This window comes from Helobdella robusta (assembly GCF_000326865.2).
Source record: "Helobdella robusta unplaced genomic scaffold HELROscaffold_3, whole genome shotgun sequence".
In the NCBI taxonomy this organism is placed as follows: Eukaryota; Metazoa; Annelida; class Clitellata; order Rhynchobdellida; family Glossiphoniidae; genus Helobdella; species Helobdella robusta.
Genome location: NW_008704501.1, coordinates 5116068 through 5128905, shown reverse-complemented (window position 1 = coordinate 5128905; position 12838 = coordinate 5116068). Strand labels below are relative to the sequence as shown.

Genomic DNA, 12838 nt, shown 5'->3' with positions numbered 1-12838 from the left:
GTGTGTGTGTGTGGTGTGTGTGTATATATATATATGCGTGTGTGTATACAAAGACGCGCTTGGTCGAGTTCCATGCAAGACACATGCTGCTAAGCAATCAATCAATTATTCTAGAAATCTATTTCTATTCAACGCAGGCAATGTCTTGCCGACCGAACATTATTATTATTGTTATTGTTGTTACTGTTATTATTATTACTGTTATTGTTATAATTGTGTCTGTAATTATTGTAATTGTGGTTATTAATAAGACGTCAAAAATAATGTTCCCTTCTTTTTCCATATTTTTGAATTAATCAACATTCAATTTTTTTTGTCTAATTCATCAGCTGGTATCTACATATCTGCTACTGAAGTATTTTTCTAGTTTTATCAATATAAAACAGCGATGTGAATGAATGTAAGTGTACAATTTTGGTAGGTAGTTAGGTAGTTATGTAGGCAGGTAGGTAGGTAGGTAGGTAGGTGGGTAGGTATATAAAGTTTCTCAACAGTGAAAAACGACATCGTAATTCACATCCACGACTGCCCATATTTACATTGTTTATTGTATTGATATATAGCTCAGTGACCGTGCAAACAGTCGCCGGTTACCATCATGTGTTGTTGACGCTCTGCAATATTTATAGCAACCAATTGGTTTATATCATTCGAAGTGTCTGGTTATTTAGTTCCTTGTTTATATCGAATAAGATTTTAACCATTCAATGTTGGTTGGATGTTGTGTTGTCATTGTTCCAGTTATATTGTACAAAGTGTTTGTGTTGTTCGTTAGTTACATCGTCAACTATTGTATAACCTCCGTTTTTAAGGTCAGCAGCAGGGTTTGTTTTAAAAGATTTCCGGTTATATCTTAAACTTTTTGAAGCATTTCATCTTTCGACAATACAATATGAACAGTTCAGCAAAACATTCATTGAAGGAACCTTGCGCCTGTCTTTAAGGAGCGTATGTAAGTCGTGGAAGGCAGATTCTGCCTGGAACCAATTTGCATATTGATGGAGAAATCTCTCGCCCTTTCGTCAAATGTTTTTTCTTCATGTTGTTAGTAAAATCTAATTTGTTTTTTTTTCTTTTCTTTTTTTGCGGACGTATGTTTATTTGCTTTAACATTTTTGTTAATACTACTCTTCAGTGTACATATGTGTGCACGTCAAATGCTCGTTTGAGCTAGTGCCTGATTCCATGACTATATATATATATATATATATATATATATATATATATATATATATATATATATGACAGAATTTGCACAGCAACCTACCATCACACAGACACAACATCATCACAACACACACACACACACACACACACACACACACACACACACACACACACACACACAGCACACACAGCACACACACTTACAGAAAAAGAGAGAGAGAAAGAGAGAGAAACATACACACATGCACATACAACATCATAACGGCCATCCTAACGACTGACTGTCAGTATTTTGAGTTGATGTTACTTCGGGCTTAGGCGGTTGTTTGTAGGTCAAAATTGTAAATGTCCCAACAAAGTATTCCAAATCTCAAAAGACGTAAAATATTATTGAGGCTGAACATTTTTGTGACAGTGAAAAACGTGCAGAAGTTACTAGCGTCATGATTTTGAAATAACCGTTTCTGAAGAATGAATAGTTTTTTGTTTTTCAGTATTTTCACATTTATTCCACTTGTCAAGTTTGATTTTACTTGTTATTAACAAACGCGTTTTAAAATTAATTTAGAAATCTTTGTAGAGGTCAATTAAATTAACTTTAATTCTTTATTTTTCATTCACGGCAAATGTATAAAACATGCCTTGCACCGAAAATAACTTGTACAGACCAACAGACAAACAGACATTGCAGTTGGTTATACAACTGGCGTCAAACTAAATCAAGCACAGGCATTTTTTGTTTGGTTATTGAAAGAGCTTCCTAGTCGGACAAGTCAGTCAGCCATTTTTATTTAATGGTTTTAAACCTTTCAAAGCTGTCGTTTGTTTTATTTGAAGTGGTTAGGTGGGAGTTCCCACGCTGTGACATGCAATGAGGTAGTCCGTCTAGAACATCATGAAGATGAAAATGTTTGTGATAATGACAATGATGACGATGATTGGCAAAAATGGCAAGTTTTTTTTTTCAAAATTATTTATAAGATCAAACAGATGGAGTTTTCTGATGATATTGTTCGCTGTTACATAAATATAGAGGAAAGACAAAAATTAGATAGATAAATAATAGATAAGTAATCCATTATATTGAGTTTATTTTTTTAGTCAGTAATAAAGTAAATTAAGGAAGTCCGTAATGTACGGCTGTTTTGACGGCTGCCAATCAGGCTAACAATTTACACAAATCCACAAAGCTTGGAATGTAAAAAAAATGCTTCTTTTTAAATAATTATTTGTTATTGTTTCTGTTCTTTGATCTTATTGTATTAATTTTGAATTTTTTTAAATTTGTTAATTAATTCGTTTTATGTTGCATGTGTTCATCACACGAATACACTTCTAATAAACCAATTTAAACACAAGCGAAGATCTTACATGTATGAATAACGAGGTAACAAAATAAACTATCATGCCTACCTACCGCCTGTCAGATGTTTTCGTGTTACGTAATATTTAGAACACAAACACAGCTAGGATCTAATTAATGAAGATCCGGTACTATAAAACAACAAAAAACTGCAACTACAACAAAATATTATGAAAAAAAGAAAAAATTGGCGATATGGAAAAGACATAGTAAATGCTGAAACAGATTAAATAATAATTCAATAGCTGAGTATGTTGATGAATGAACTAACGAATGAATGGACGAATGTGTAATTAAAATAGGTTGATGTTTTAACCAAATAAAGGTTTCGTTTTCGAAACAGTCTCGTAAAAATTTGTCTACATTCGTTTTCAATCTCATTGCAGATGTGATTTTAAAGATTATAAAAAGCGAAAAAGGTTTCAGTCAACAGCGTTTTTTATCGTCTTAAAATCATTTTTCCTCATAACACAAAAAGGAAAGGTTAATTAACTTCACAAATGGAAGAAACCAACAACAGTAATAATAATAATATAGAAAAGGTAGAATTATCAAAATATCAAAAAAAAACTGCAACCACAATAAAAGTGTTAACTAAATTTGGAAAACAACGCAATGACATCAACTAATTGCAGCAACAACAAAAACTCCCTCAGCAACGACATCAATAGCATCAACATCAGCAGCAGCAACAACAACAACATAAAACTTAGACATTAAGTTTTCGGTGCTTATATTGCGTGTGATTACCAATCAATCAAAAATGCTTTATAAATAATGAAATGTCATGCTCTCCCTCTGATTGAAGTTGCTTACATGGGTAAGATGCCGAGTGGAATGGAAGACGGAGAGGAAGATGGAGAAGGAGAGGTAGAGGGAGATGATGAGAAATACAAAGAGAAAGACGAAAAGAAAGATGAAGAGGGAAAGGATGAGGAAATGGATGAGAATTTTGAAGAGCACGGCGATGAAACCAAAAAAAGTGAAAAAAATGGATGATGAAAAAAATGGTGAAGTAGACGAAAGTGAAAAAAAAGGAAAATAACATAGTGGAAAATAAAAAAAGAATAGAAGAAATATAAACATAGAAAGCCAAAAGATGGAAAACAGAATGAGCAAAGAATGGAAATGAACAATGAAAGAAGAGAAGGATGTTGATAGTGGGCACAGTGAAGGGTCTTACAACGAGATGTAGTAAGAATGTGATGCACGCTTGCGTTATTAAATAAATTACAAAATATGCATGATTTTTATTGAGTTTTTGTGAGTTTATAAGAACAAAAATTTTTTTTAATTTCGTATAAAAAAGACATAGATAGAAATGAAATATACAAATTGTAAAGAGAAATAGGTAGAGATAGAGAGAAAAAAAAGAAAGAGAAAGAAAAACAGAGAGAAAGATGTGATGATGTGTAATGTGACGACCTAAAGAAGTGGCGGTAATGCAATGATGTAATAAATTGTCGATACGTCACAACGGTGTTTAAAAAGGTACACAAATATGCAGTTGATGTCGCTAACGATGATGAAATAATGATACAAAACGACGAGATGATATACGAATGATGATTTAGTTATGTGATAATGTTGGCTTTATGCTTATGTTATGTGGAAGATCGTCAGTTAAAATGATGTTAAACGGCTTTGTAATTGTTATTCCTAGAATTTTATTCTCTCGCTGGAAACATTTTTAATAAGAGAATTTTCTAAAATTTGATGTACAATGAAAACGTCAATTAAATTAATAATTATAATAATGAAAATAATAAAACTATATTAAAAATTAGGAATTAATAACAAGAAGAACATTATTTTTTATAATAAAAAATTATTTTTTTATCATCTTCGTCGTCGCTGATGCGGTTGCGATTGCCGTCGCAGTTGCTGTCGCCGTCGCAGTTGTCTCTGAGCGCTTATTAACAAATCAATTATTATCCTAGAAATTATTATTTTCACAGGCAAGTATGCAGTATGAAGAGAAGACAGAGTTGGAATATGTAATGCAATAGGGTTTATTTTTAGACACGTTGTTATGGCAGGGAACTCACAAACACAAGAAAGCACCCATCTTCTTTTATTAACACATCTCGACACGCATCAAAGAGAATTATATACCAATATCTATAGAAACAAAATCAGCGTTTTTATCTTTTGTTTTTGTTTTAAATGTTTTATTATGCTATTGATGTTAATTTTAATTCTGCGTCTGATTTATTATTTGTTTTGTTTTTCTTTTCAATTAGATATAACTGCAAGCATCAAAATTGCTAGCACGCACAAAATAAACACCTACACACACATACACATGCTTACACTATTTAAGTTGAAGATATGTGTACACTTATTTATCTACTTATTCATTGTTATATATTTTAATTCTTTTCTTCACTTAAAAATGAAAGATTTAAAAAAATGTACAAACGAATAAATAAATATAAATGTAAAGAATGGCGTATTAAGAGAAATGAACAACTGTAGCTCGCCTCGTGAAGAGTATGCAACTATATATAAACCAGCCATCCATCCATCTTCATTGATGTCTTGAATTCAAACGCAGAACCTTTTCAACGTTAGAAATTTTCCAATGTTGTTGTTGCTGAGGCTGTTGTTGTTGTTACTGCTACTGCTACTCCTGCTGCTGCTGCTACTACTAATGCTGCTATGCTTTTACTACTGCTACTACTACTATTAGTACTACAGTTGTTGTTTAACATTATTGAGTTGTTGTTTTGTTATTCTGATTCATTTCAGTTCATTTCATTTCACCTCTAGTCCTTTAAAAGATTCAACACCATCACACCAACAAATCAGCAAATTGTTCAGCGTACTTATTTCAGAAGAACCGTAAACAAAGAATGAGAATTTACAACAGATTGACATAGACAACGTAGACAACAGCGTAATAATAATTTTTGTAGACACAGGCAAGCACCCTCCGAGGAACAATATTCAGTGAACTCACCTAAACAGTCGATACTTCAATTTCCACAGCAGCTGCAAACTACAGCACTGTAGCAACAACAATGTCAATTAAACAACAACAAATTAACAAGGAAAACGACGACGACAACAACAAAGACAACAGCAGGAACAACAACAAAAGCAACAACAACAAACAACAACAACATCATTAACAACAACAACAAATTAACCACCGCCCCAACAACAAAACCGAACAACATTATCACCAACAACAACAAATTAACCACTACCACAACAACAATAACAATAAAACAATATCAATCTAAATAGCTGACACTAACGACGATAAAAAATTTTCAAAAGTAACAGAACCTTCGTTACAAAATATTTAGATCACACATTCTGTGATGCAGTAACCGAATTCAACTGCAAGTGTATCCATATCTATTGTATGCTATCATAAAAGACGCAATAAAAAATAAAATGTTCTCGAAACATAAAAAAAAATGATAATTTATATACTACTGCAATTGAGTGTTTAATTTAAAAATTTTATTGATTTGTAGTGGCAAAGAAAGACATTGTGAAAGTGTTTGTCACCTCAATTACAAGAAATCCAAGCAAGCCAATGCTGGCGTAGTGTAGTCCGTGCGCTACTTTCCTCAGGGTATCTTCCCCATCATCTTCTTCCTCATCATCATCGTAATGATAATGGTTGTAGTTGTTGTTCGTTGCAAGGTGTTGCTGCTGCTGTTGTTGTTGTTGTTTCTGTTGCAAGTCTGCTCTGGGATTGTGCTGCTGGCTCGTCTGGTTGTTGTCGTTGTTGCTTTTGAGGTTGGTGGCATTGTTGTTGGTGTTGTTGTTGTTGTCTGTGTTGTCGATGTTGTTGTCTCGCATCATTTTGTTATCGTCGTCCTCCTCATGATGTTTGATGGAAAGTTTTTCAAATATTATCGGAGCCTGCGTGAGTGAAACTATAATTGATGATGTTGACGTCAACAGGAATGGTGATGGTGATGAAGAGGACGATGATGATGAGGATGAAGATGAGGAAGGTGATGAAGATGATGAGCTGTATAGTGACTGGTTTAGTATTGTTTTTGTTCCTTGTGTTTCACTATTTGTTGATGTGAGGGTTTGCAATAGTTTGCTCACATGTGAACTTTGCATGTGTAGCTCATTTGTTGATGCTGAAGTTGTTGTTATTGTCTTAATAAACGATGATGACGATGAAAACGAAAATGGTGATGACGACGACGACGATGAGGATGTTTGTTTTGATGATGCCGATAACGTGAAAGATGGCTTTTGAGTTGATGAGATTGCGAGTTTTGAAAAATTGGAAGAATAGATTAGCGATGAAAAAACTGTAGATGCTGCTGTAGTTGCTGCTGTAGTTGCTGTTGTTTTTGATGTTGTTGATGTTGTTAATGTTGTTGTTGTTAATGTTGTTGATACATTTTTTGCAGGTTTTGTTGGTGTCGTTGTTGAAACATTAGAGGTTGAGAGCGTCGTAAAATTTTTTGATAAGTTAAATAACTGTGAGGACGGTGAAGATGATAAAGACGCTGCTGCTGCTGATGAGGATGAAGTTGAGGGGACTATTGATAAAGCTGATGATGATAATGAGGATGGCCGTATCGTTGATGATAAATAATGGTGCTGGTTTGGATTCAAAGTTGTCGACGAAGAACCACTAGATGGACGGTTTTGAGGTGGAATGAATATCAGCCGAGTTCCCCCATCACTAACGTTTTTAGCAGCAGTTTTATTATTAATTATGTCATTTGTATAAACATCATTATTATCATCCTCATCATAGCCATCGTCCATGTCTGCAAACTGATCACCATCATCATCCTCATCATCATCATCATCATCATCATCATCATCATGGTTCTCGTTATTGCCTTTGTTAGTGATTTCTTCAGTCGTATTTTTGTTGAAATTATCTGAATGTTGCTGACCATCATTGAGAATGTTATTAGAAGCCGCCCGTTGAAATTCATTGTAACTGTACGAGAGGTCATCTCGAATGGCCGGCACGAATTCATAATCGGCATTACTGATTGAAATTTTTGTAAAAATACTCTGCCTTTTGTTCAATTCATGTGAATTTTTGGCGTTTATGAAATGTTCAAAGTTGTGATCGTTGTCGTTCATGAAGATGGTGGCAGTTGTGGCGTGGGTTGTGCCTGCACTGCTGCCTGATTTTTGCAAGCGGAGTGGAAAAGTTCGGAAGGGGATTTTCGTCGTGAAGAGGTTGGTGTGATGGTTTGGACTGTAAAAGTTAACGTTGGTGAGATGCAGTTGTGGGTGGTCTGCATGCTGGAAGTGCTGCTCGGAGTAGTTGTTATCGCCATCTTCCTTGATGATGTGAAGTATCCGGTCGATGTTGTGGCCGTGGTAGTGGCCCAACTTGTCGGGATGATTCCGTCGGATGAAGTTCACCAGGCCCTTCAATTGACTTTCCCGCTTGTGCAATTTTACTATTGGAATGAATAATTTTAATTTCTGAAGCAGTCAAAATTAACGTAGTGATTTAATTTATTTTGGTCATTGCAATCAACCATGGTTGTATTTTCATCGCCATTTCTTCAAGGCGGCTCTTAAAAAGATTTAGCAAAAACAAAATGTAAAAAAGTTTAAACTTCTTTTCTCTGCAGAAGATATAAAATTTTGTCAGAAGACTCAAGTGTGAAGTTTATCAGCGTGTTTGCACTTTTTTTTATGGTGGCACTTTGCTCATTTTCTTTGAATAAAAAATGTAAGAAAGTGTTGTTTTTTCCAATTAATAACCTTAAAATTTTCATTTCCATTTATAACAATTTGTACATTTTATTATGGCGAGCATCGATTTTTAAAACTAACCTATTAAAAGATTTCAAGTAGGATTAATACAAAATTTCAGTTGAGAAAACATGTGCGTGAATACGTAAATGGTAGTAATAATATGTTAAACATAATTTTACGCTACAGGATCAAACATTCGGAAACATTTATTTGTTTGCTCTGAACAAAAAGCAATTTCCTCTATGCTTCTTCAATTTTTTCGGTCAATGTTTGTTTTATAAGATGCGTTTGGCTGTCCGATGTATCAAAATTAATTTTTTTCTTTCATACCTTCAACAACACTCACACCAAACTCATTAATACAATTTATATTTGCAATGCTTCACTTGAGATAATATTTTGATTGAAAACATGTTTCAGTAGTTTTCATGCAAATACATTGTTTTTTTATTTAATCACCCATTATTTTTGCAACGAAAAATATTAACCGTTCACAAAACATCCACACAACATCATTAAAAATGGCATCAACATAATTATTGTTTATGAAACAGACACAGTTCACATCAGCGGCAAAAAACATGCCAACCCACTCCCACTTCCAACCTTTCACGGAATTGAGATCTAGGAGAATTTGAGCGATGACGATGCCAGCATCTAACAAAACGATGACACACAAGAGGATCTGCATGGGATTGCTCTGTAGAAACTTTACTACTTTTTCTCTCTTGCTACGTTTCAAAATAATTTGTTTTGATTTGGTATGTTGTTTGATTGTTTTGTTGATTAGATGAGTGTTTAAATGTTGTTGCTGTTTTGTGGTTGATCTCTATTCAAGTTCTTGATGTCATTTTGTTGAATTAACTTACTAATAAAATGGTATTTTTTTCTTATACAGCTTTGGCTAAAACAGTCTACTTTCATACTTGTTGAAATAAATTTTTTCTCACAAAAACTGTACACCTAATCTACACGAGTCAAGAATCATACACATTTTTATGCGTGCACAACTTTGCTTTATACGCACCTGGCTCTTGATAAACTTTTTAATTTATTAATTCTCAAAATATGAATAAAAATTGTTTAATAATAAAAACAATGATTTGATCACTAAAGGCCTACGGACAGAGGCGAACCTTATAGGCAGATGTTCCAAGGCATTCAACTCATCATCCAGCAGATCTGAATCCACGCTGTCGTTTTCCAGGTCTCTTAGGAATTTGGAGTCCTTCAGGAATGAATAGTGGTCTTTGTACTTGTTTGAACTGTTTAAAAGTTAACAAGTTATAAATTTGTTATTAAATGTAAATTAATGAAAACAGAAACAAATATTCAAAATTTTAAAAAAGATAAAATTGCAAAAAAGATGAAACCAATTTTTAAGGAATTTGACCTTTTCTTAATTGTTTATTTATTTAAATTAAAATTTTTTTTGACAAATTATAATTATAAAAATGGAAAACTCGACCAAGGCTGACTAAGGTTTAATTAAATTCCAGTTATGTCTTTGTGTGAAAGATTGTGAACTATTGAAGATTTATTAATGTAATTTTTGTCACGTTTATTAATGTCATTTAATGTTTTTGTTTAGTCATTTCTTTTGTAGTTCCATTTCTGAATTGAGATTATCTTATCACTATCATCTATGTTGGGTTGTTATTGTCACTAATGTTTAATTATTGTCATCTATGTTTAGTTGATGTCATCTATGTTTAGTTAATGTCTTATTTGTCATGTCTCAATGCAGTTTTTGAGTGCATTCTTAGCAAACAAAAGAAGTAATAAGCAATGTCATGGTTATGCCTGCAATAAAAATTGTGATGGTGACGCTGACAATGATGATGATGGTTGTGACTGATGAGGATGAAGATGATGGTTGTGATGAAACATATGATGATGATGAAGATGACGAAGATGATGATGCCAAAGATGATGATTGTCATAGGTGTTGATTAATTTTGTCATAATATTGAAAATGATAATTTGATAAGTTCACAAGCAACTTTTTGTAATTTCAAAAAATATAACCATTGAGAAACATGAAAAAACACACACACACACACACACACACACACACACACCCACACACACACACACACACACACACATAAACATACACACGTAAATAAACAAGAATCGTCTGCGGTTGTCTAGTTATGCTTATTTAATAATAGGTAGTCTTTTAAATTTTATTTATTGAAATTGTAATCATTTTTAGTACGAAACAAAAATATAAAAATCGGAAAGGTATTTTAAAAGTATTACATAGTTATATTTTATGGAGTTTTTTCCAACGTTAACAAGGCCAATGGAAACAAAAAAAAGAAGATAGTTCGTATTTTATGAGCTTAATACACGAGGTCTTTCTGGCTGGCCTAAACAGACACGATATTTCCTTCATTCACACAAATTGATTTGTAAATACTGTTATAACCGTGCTACCGAACGCACTAGATTCTAGCGTATTCTAGAATGTTCTAGTGACTGGAGCATTCTAGAAACGACGCTTGCGAAGAGTATATAAGCGCACGTTGCAAGAAGATTAGCGATTAGTGAAATTCGTGATTTTGTGATTTCGTGAATAGCGATTCGGTGAATTATTTAAAGCGATATTTGATTTGATTGTTGACGTTGTCATAGCGATAGATTTTAAACAAGTTAAAAGTTAATTGTTGCGTTAATTTGAATTTGCTAGAAATAAACGATTAGTTGATTTCTTCTGTAAATAAAGTTTAATAACGAATAACTGTTTGGAGTATTTTATTCAATCGAAGATTTGAACCCGTCGCATCGTAAATCGGTTACGACAGCGAGTATTATAACATTGGTGTCAGAAGTGGGATCTTCGACCAGCGAATTATTACTCATGGAAAAAAAAGATGTCAAAACTGTGTGGTTTGAACGTAGTTCAGCTACGAGAAGAACTACAGAAACAAAGCCTTGTTACAAGTGGCAACAAAGAAGTACTTGTAGCACGTCTGAGAAGCTCTCATTGACGAAGGTAAGAACCTAGACGAATTCAAGTTTGATGGTGCTGACGAAAACAATGAAAAAGTTTACAGGCACGTTTACAACCGCTAAAATGATGGAACTTTTGCTTAGTATGTCAACTGAAATAAAACAACAGTCAGAACGACAGACAGAGGAGTTAAAACAGATCAAAGAACAGTCCGAACGACAGACAGTAGAGTTAAAACAACAGATCAAGGAACAGTCCGAACAGATCAAGGAACAGTCCGAACGACAGAGGAGTTGAAACAGATCAAAAAACAGTCCGAACGACAGTCCGAACGACAGACAGAGGAGTTAAAACAGATCAAGGAACAGTCCGAACGACAGACAGAGGAGTTAAAACAGATCAAGGACCAGCTAAAACACGTAAAATTGGAAGTGGCAGAACAGATTAAAGAACAGTCAACAAGAATAGAAATGATCGAGCAGAAACTTGATCGTCAGACCGTTGAGGTAGATCACAAGATAGACAAATTGAAGCGAGAATTGGAGCAATCCAAAAAAATGGCCATGCCGTTAGATCACGCATCCGGAAGAACTTTGAAGGTACCAGCATTTGACGGAGAGATGTCCTGGAACGTTTATAAAACCCAGTTCGAAGCAGCGGCAACTAGTAACTGTTGAAACGGAAAAGAACGAGCAACATCACTGATACTGGCCCTGCGAGGTTCAGCAGCAGAGGTTCTTCGGACGATTCCGGCGGAGAACCACTTCAACAATGAAGTTCTTGTTAGCGCGTTGGATTTACGTTATGGTGAAGAACACATGAAACAGATTTATCGGTCTCAGCTTAGAAACAGAACGCAACGATCTGGTGAATCCATTCAGCAGCTGGCACAAGATATCGAACGGTTGACATTGCTGTCGTATCCGACATCAGACCTCGAGCATAGAGACGAAACTGCCCTGGATACGTTTATCAAAGCCCTTCGTGATTTGGAACTCAAGCAATCCCTTCTCTTGTCAGATAAACGAAAACTCAAGGATGCCGTTGCGCACAATCTCACTTTTGAATCGGCACAGCAGGCATCAAAAAGTGACGTACGTCTACGCCAAATTCATGAAGAATGCCCTTGCCAGAAGGTGGTTGTGAAACACGAACATCAACAGCATGGTGTACCCCAATGCTGGGTTTGTGGTGAAAAAGGCCATCTACGTCGTGATTGTAAACACCGCCTAGAAGATAACTACTGCCAAAATTGCGCGACAAGATGGCGCAAAAGAAGAGAAGATGATCTTGTATCACGATCGGCCCCTTCTAACGAAGGGGCGAAAAACTAATAAGAGCCAACTTTGTGGGGCAGAGGTTGGCTAATGGAATTGACGCCCCCAGTACCGTAATTAACGTTTCCAGACTACATCGAAATCGAAACGACCTATGGCTGAACGGAAAAGTTGATCAACGAGAATGCGTAATTACAGTCGACACCGGAACAACCAAAATGATTTTAAGATCTGATTTGGTACCCAATCTGAAGAAAGAGACTTCTAACAAATACATCCTTCGAACAGCTACCGGAGGAACAGCACCAGTCTATGGAAAGATTCTCCGTACTGTTCAGCTAGGCGACTTGTTATTCG

The 12838-nt window shown here is 34.7% G+C and overlaps 2 protein-coding genes across 2 annotated transcripts; one reads left to right on the top strand and one right to left on the bottom strand.

The window, feature by feature from the left end:
• Window positions 1-6004: 6004 nt before the first annotated feature.
• On the bottom strand, window positions 6005-10276 carry HELRODRAFT_161500 (hypothetical protein; the record flags this gene model as incomplete). The annotated part of the gene is made up of 6 exons (XM_009021414.1): window positions 6005-6412; window positions 7205-7966; window positions 8104-8204; window positions 8852-8976; window positions 9382-9473; window positions 10274-10276. 6 exons carry the CDS (start codon window positions 10274-10276, stop codon window positions 6005-6007), a joined length of 1491 nt encoding a protein of 496 aa, XP_009019662.1.
• Window positions 10277-11124: 848 nt separating this feature from the next.
• Window positions 11125-12538, top strand: HELRODRAFT_161499 (hypothetical protein; the record flags this gene model as incomplete). Its single annotated transcript, XM_009021413.1, has 3 exons — window positions 11125-11221; window positions 11373-11870; window positions 11925-12538. 3 exons carry the CDS (start codon window positions 11125-11127, stop codon window positions 12536-12538), a joined length of 1209 nt encoding a protein of 402 aa, XP_009019661.1.
• Window positions 12539-12838: the final 300 nt, after the last annotated feature.